Source organism: Egretta garzetta, unplaced genomic scaffold, assembly GCF_000687185.1.
Source record: "Egretta garzetta isolate BGI_Z169 unplaced genomic scaffold, ASM68718v1 scaffold325, whole genome shotgun sequence".
In the NCBI taxonomy this organism is placed as follows: Eukaryota; Metazoa; Chordata; class Aves; order Pelecaniformes; family Ardeidae; genus Egretta; species Egretta garzetta.
The window spans coordinates 251,642-256,470 of NW_009259833.1; the positions used below are offsets into that span (position 1 = coordinate 251,642).

The window sequence follows — 4,829 nt, forward strand, 5'->3', positions numbered from 1 at the left end:
GACGTACCCAAGAGGTTCGTGCCTTTGGCTGGTGGTTTCTCACTCGGGTGGGAGAGGGGCTTCTGGCGGCTCCGGCAGCACTCAGGCTTGGTTTTACACCAACGGAGAGAGCGGTGATGATGATGGGCATATATCCGCCTTCCCAGTGCAGGATTATCCGGAGGATGGTTAAATTTAGGATTAAGGGGCTTTTTTTTTTTTTTTTCCCCTCCAAATGGGGAGAAAACATCCTTCCCAACAGCTTAAAAATGACTCGAAGTTTATGGAGGGAGGGGGTTGGGGGGAACCTGCACTGCTGTTGCCGGTTGTGCTGCCCTTTGGGTGCCTAGTGACTCCCCAGATTGTACCCAGGCTGGTAAACCTTACTTTGTCCTCCACTCATTTCACATCTCTCCCTTCACGGTGCAGGAAAGCTGACGCCGCTGTGGAGATGGATGAGATGGTGGCAGCCATGGTGCTGACGAGCCTCTCCTGCAGCCCCGTGGTGCAGAGCCCTCCCGCCAGCGAGAGTGGCATCCCCTGTGAGTGTGCGTTTAAAATATTCCTATATATTTGTTAAAAACCCAAACACCTGAAACAAAAGGAGATGTGGAGAAATGTGCTGTGCCCTTTGGATCTCAGTGCCAGGGCTCTTGCTCGCTGCAGAGGTGCTTTGCTGGGTACCAAATAGTTGCCAGGACAGAGATCGTGCTGGGCTGGAGGTGGCCAGGGAGCAGCACCAGGGTGACGGTGGAGCCCATGGGTGCTGATGCCAGCTGGGGCTGAGCAAGCCAGGACACCCCAGCAGTGTGGTGGGGGTAACCCTGCTCTCCGCAGCCATTCCCAGGGGACCGGGGAGCCCCGCGCAGGAGTCCCGGGCAGGGGAGCACCGCCCGGTCGCTCCTTTTTTTAGAGGCGGTTTCATTCCCGAGGAGTCAAGTGCAGCCGGAGGGATAAAAATAAATCGCCGGGAGCCGTGGGAAATGTGCGTGCCCTGGTGCTGGCTGCTCGCCGTGTGCCGGCTGTGCCCACGGGATTGTACTGATGCCAAGCAGGATGGGGAGGGGGGAAAAAAGGGATAAGCGACCAATAATTGGGAGCTGGCGCTGAGCAAAGGTGCAAAGGCTTCACCTTGCCAAGATTTTTTTTAAAAAAAAAAAAAAAAAAGGCAAACTGTTGCTGCGGTTTATCCAGCCTGAGGGCTGGTCTATGTCCTGGAGGGGTTTGGTTGGCCCCAAGTTGACGGTGTGTGTGTCTCCCCCCCCAGCCTCCCGGGTGCCGTGTGATCCCTGGAAGGAAAAACCTCCCCCCCCCCCCCCCGCGGGCAGCCCCAAGTACTCCAGTGAGGCCCTGAGCTCCCCCAGGGCAGACGACGGCTTCGAGACCGACTCCGACCCCTTTCTCCTCGACGAACCTGCTCCGCGCAAGAGAAAGGTACTGCTGCCGTGGCGGGGGTCCCAGCACCTACGGGGTGGCTCGAGCTGAGCCAACCTCCTATGGAGGGGACGCTGCCACCAGGCAGGGGGTGACATGGGCTGTCTCTCTGCCAGAATTCGGTGAAGGTGATGTACAAGTGCCTGTGGCCGAGCTGCGGCAAGGTCCTGCGCTCCATCGTCGGCATCAAGCGGCACGTCAAGACCCAGCACCTTGGGTAAGGCAAAGATTTCACCTCTTCAGTCCCTGAATGATCACCAAAGCCGCACACCCTGCTGTTGTGCAATTCGTAATTCCCCCGAAAATACAAAGTGGTGAGGGTGTGGGGATCAGCTTTGCTGTGCTCTCCTGCTGTGGCCCCGCTGCACCTCTCCCCCCAGCCTCAGTTTTCTTGTGCTCTTGTCCGTGTTTTCCGGTAAGTATTTTTCTCCTCCTCCTGTGCAAACGTGGATGCTCTGGGAAAGGCGAGGACAGAAGGGCCGTGGTGCAGTGGGCAGTGCAGGACTGCCATCCAGTGCCGGAGAAATGCACTGGGGAAAATAACAATAAAAAAAAGACTTCAGAGGCTGTTTCCTGCTGGGTGAACCGCAGGGCTTCGGTCACAGCTGTGCTAAATGAACTCGATTAGAAATGAGCAGGGGATTTTCAGTGGTGCCTGGTCAATGTGCCAGTGTTTTTAAAGGCCCTGGAAGAAGTATTGATCTTCCTTGGAAGTGTGAAGTGCTGCTGCAGAGGCAGTGGCTGTTGCTGATCGCAGCCGATGTGATGCTTTGGAGCCTGGGAGTGGAGTTTCTCTGCCCGTGAGGGTGAGATCACTCTCCCCCAGGGAAATCAGGGGCGGCTCACCTTGATGGAAATGGGGCCACCTTTTCACCCCTTTCCCTCTTTCCTCCCCGGCAGGGACAGCGCAGACTCTGACCAGCGGAAGCGGGAGGAAGATTTCTACTACACCGAAGTGCAGGTGAAGGAAGAGCCGGCGCCAGAGGCGGCCGCCGTTGCCCGCCCGCGTCTGCATCCGCCCCCATCATCATCCAGCAAGCCCTGGCAAAGCCTGAGGCACTGCTGGTGGAGCAGCCGGCACTGGAGCCCGCCCTGGCCAGCAGTGCCCTCAGCCAGTCAGCCCCCAGCTCCTTCTGGCACATCCAGGCTGATCATGCCTACCAGGTGAGCTGGTGGCATCTCCCGGGGACAGGTCACCTCCCAAAATCTTGCCGAAGGGCAGGTTGCGATCCGGTTTGCTCCACAGATCCCCGCTGCGGCGGGGACGTTCCATTGCCATGCCTGCAGCAGGGAGAGGCTTTGGTGCTGGTGCAGCACCATCCCCTGCCTGGCTGCCCTTCAGCCCTTGAGCAACCGGCTTCGTTAACGCCTGGTTAAGAGGCTCCCGTGCTGCTGCCGCAGCAGTTCCCGGGCTGGGGGGAGCTGCCGGCCTCCGCTCCCCTGCAGTTACCCTGTGCCTGGTATGCAACACGCCCTTCTGCCGGCAGATAACACGGGGCTGGAATGCAGCCGTGCCGGATCCTGCACGTCTCTGCTGCACGCTCGCTCGCCGAGGCACGGGCTTCTGAGGCACAGGGAACCGGGGACACCCCATGCGGTGACCACAGGGGCACCCTGGCTCGGTGGCCCTTATCCCTGCTTGAGAGCTGAGCGCTGTTTGGGAGCTGCAACCTAACACAGGGACAGGCTCTATAGATCCATAAGCTGCATGTATATCCATTCCCATCCCAGGGAACGGACACGACATCACCTAAAAGCAGAAAGCCTATGTAAATAGGTGCAAAAACATACACATGTAGACCAGGATGGTGCGTGTGGTTCAGTATTGCAACCGAAAGCAGTTGTGGGAGGGCAGAAGCTGCTGTGTCCTGGCGCAGGGTGACACAGCGTGTGCCTCCTGCCCCAGGTTAGCAGGATCTGGCACTGCAGGAGAGGTGGTGTGGGGATTCTCATCCCATCCCCAGTGCTCCCAGTTTGCGGGTACTCCAGGCTGGTGTTCTTGGGGAGGTGAATGCCTGTGGGGCCCCCGGGGCTAATGCTGACCCCTCTTTTCCCTTGCAGGCGTTGCCCTCGATCCAAATTCCAGTGTCCCCCCACATCTTCACCAGCATCAGCTGGGCCACTGCCACCTCAACTCTCCCGTCCCTGTCACCGGTGAGTCCTGCCTGCGTTTCCCCTTCACCCTTTCGGGGTGCAGGGTTGGGCTGGGAGCTGGGGGGACCTTGTCTCTGCTTTCTCCCTCCACACCTCAAATGTCCGGATCTGTGGCTGCACGGGAGGGGGACTGTGTTGTCCTGCCTGTCCTTTGACACCCAATTCCCTGCAGGTACGGAGCCGGTCGCTCAGCTTCAGCGAACCCCAGCCACCGACGCCGATGCTCAAGTCCCACCTGATCGTCGCCTCGCCACCCAGGGTGTCCATCGGTACCAGGTGAGGGTCCTGCCAACCAGCGGAGAGCAGAGGTGGAGCCCGTCAGAAAAATGGGTGCCCTCCTGCATCTCCGCTGAGATGCATTGGAACGATGCTTGGCCGTGGTAATGGGGCCGTACCCTTAGATGTGCGACCCAAAATTCTGCAACAAGTAGGTGAGTGTTATTTCTTCTCTTCCCCCTTTCGCAGGAAAGTCCGCGGTGAAGCCAAAAAGTGCCGTAAGGTGTATGGCATCGAGCACCGGGACCAGTGGTGCACGGCCTGCCGGTGGAAAAAAGCCTGCCAGCGCTTCCTGGACTGAGCGCAGCACCACGGTGCCGCGTCCCTCCCCTGCTCCTGCCCAGGGAGCACCGGAGTCCCTCACTGCTGCAACCAGGGACCTTGGAGGTACCTCCTGTCACCCCAGAAGACACCTCCAGAGCTGCGTGTAAATTCCTCCTTCTGTATATTGTACATCTGCTGGGTTTGCTCTTTTTTTTTTTTCTTTTTTAAAAAAACTTTTTCCAACTTTTTTTTTTTTTTTTAAAAAAACCTGAAGAATATCTCCCTTTGTATGGTAAAAACTGGGGCTGGGAGGGAAGGAAGCCGGTTCCTCGGGGTTTCAGGGGAGATTGTAGGCCATCCTGGGGACCAAAGAGCTTCCTGCATTTCCCAGATCTGCCCGAACTGTCACAGCGTGGCCGGGGTGAGGCGTCGAGGCAGCTTCCCGCGTCCTTTGACTACCTAGAAAGTGCAAATCCCTTGTATCCTTCAAGGGAGGGGGGTCTGCGACAATTATAGCTTTAAAAAAGAAATGCTGTTGGGTTGCTGCAAGTGGAGTTGGAGGTTTCTCTCCCCACGGCGATGCGGTCTTTGCTCGTGTTGCGTCACGCCGGTAGCTCGAGCCTGCACGTGCCTCCAGTTGGTTCCAGCATGTTGGTTTTGGAGGCATTTGGGAGGAAAAACTCATCCAAAATACTTTAATCAGGAAAACTGAGAATTTTTAA

At 57.6% G+C, this 4,829-nt stretch overlaps 1 protein-coding gene across 1 annotated transcript in view; it reads left to right on the forward strand.

Annotated features, from left to right (window-relative positions):
* ZNF395 (zinc finger protein 395) overlaps positions 1-4,300 on the forward strand; it is a 10,533-nt gene extending 6,233 nt beyond the window's left edge. Inside the window, 8 exon segments of the mRNA XM_035895413.1 lie at positions 409-521; positions 1,247-1,413; positions 1,530-1,630; positions 2,314-2,402; positions 2,405-2,577; positions 3,475-3,567; positions 3,740-3,843; positions 4,033-4,300. Coding sequence (XP_035751306.1) covers positions 409-521; positions 1,247-1,413; positions 1,530-1,630; positions 2,314-2,402; positions 2,405-2,577; positions 3,475-3,567; positions 3,740-3,843; positions 4,033-4,144 — 952 coding nt within the window. The 3' untranslated portion in view covers positions 4,145-4,300.
* The last annotated feature ends 529 nt before the right edge of the window (positions 4,301-4,829 follow it).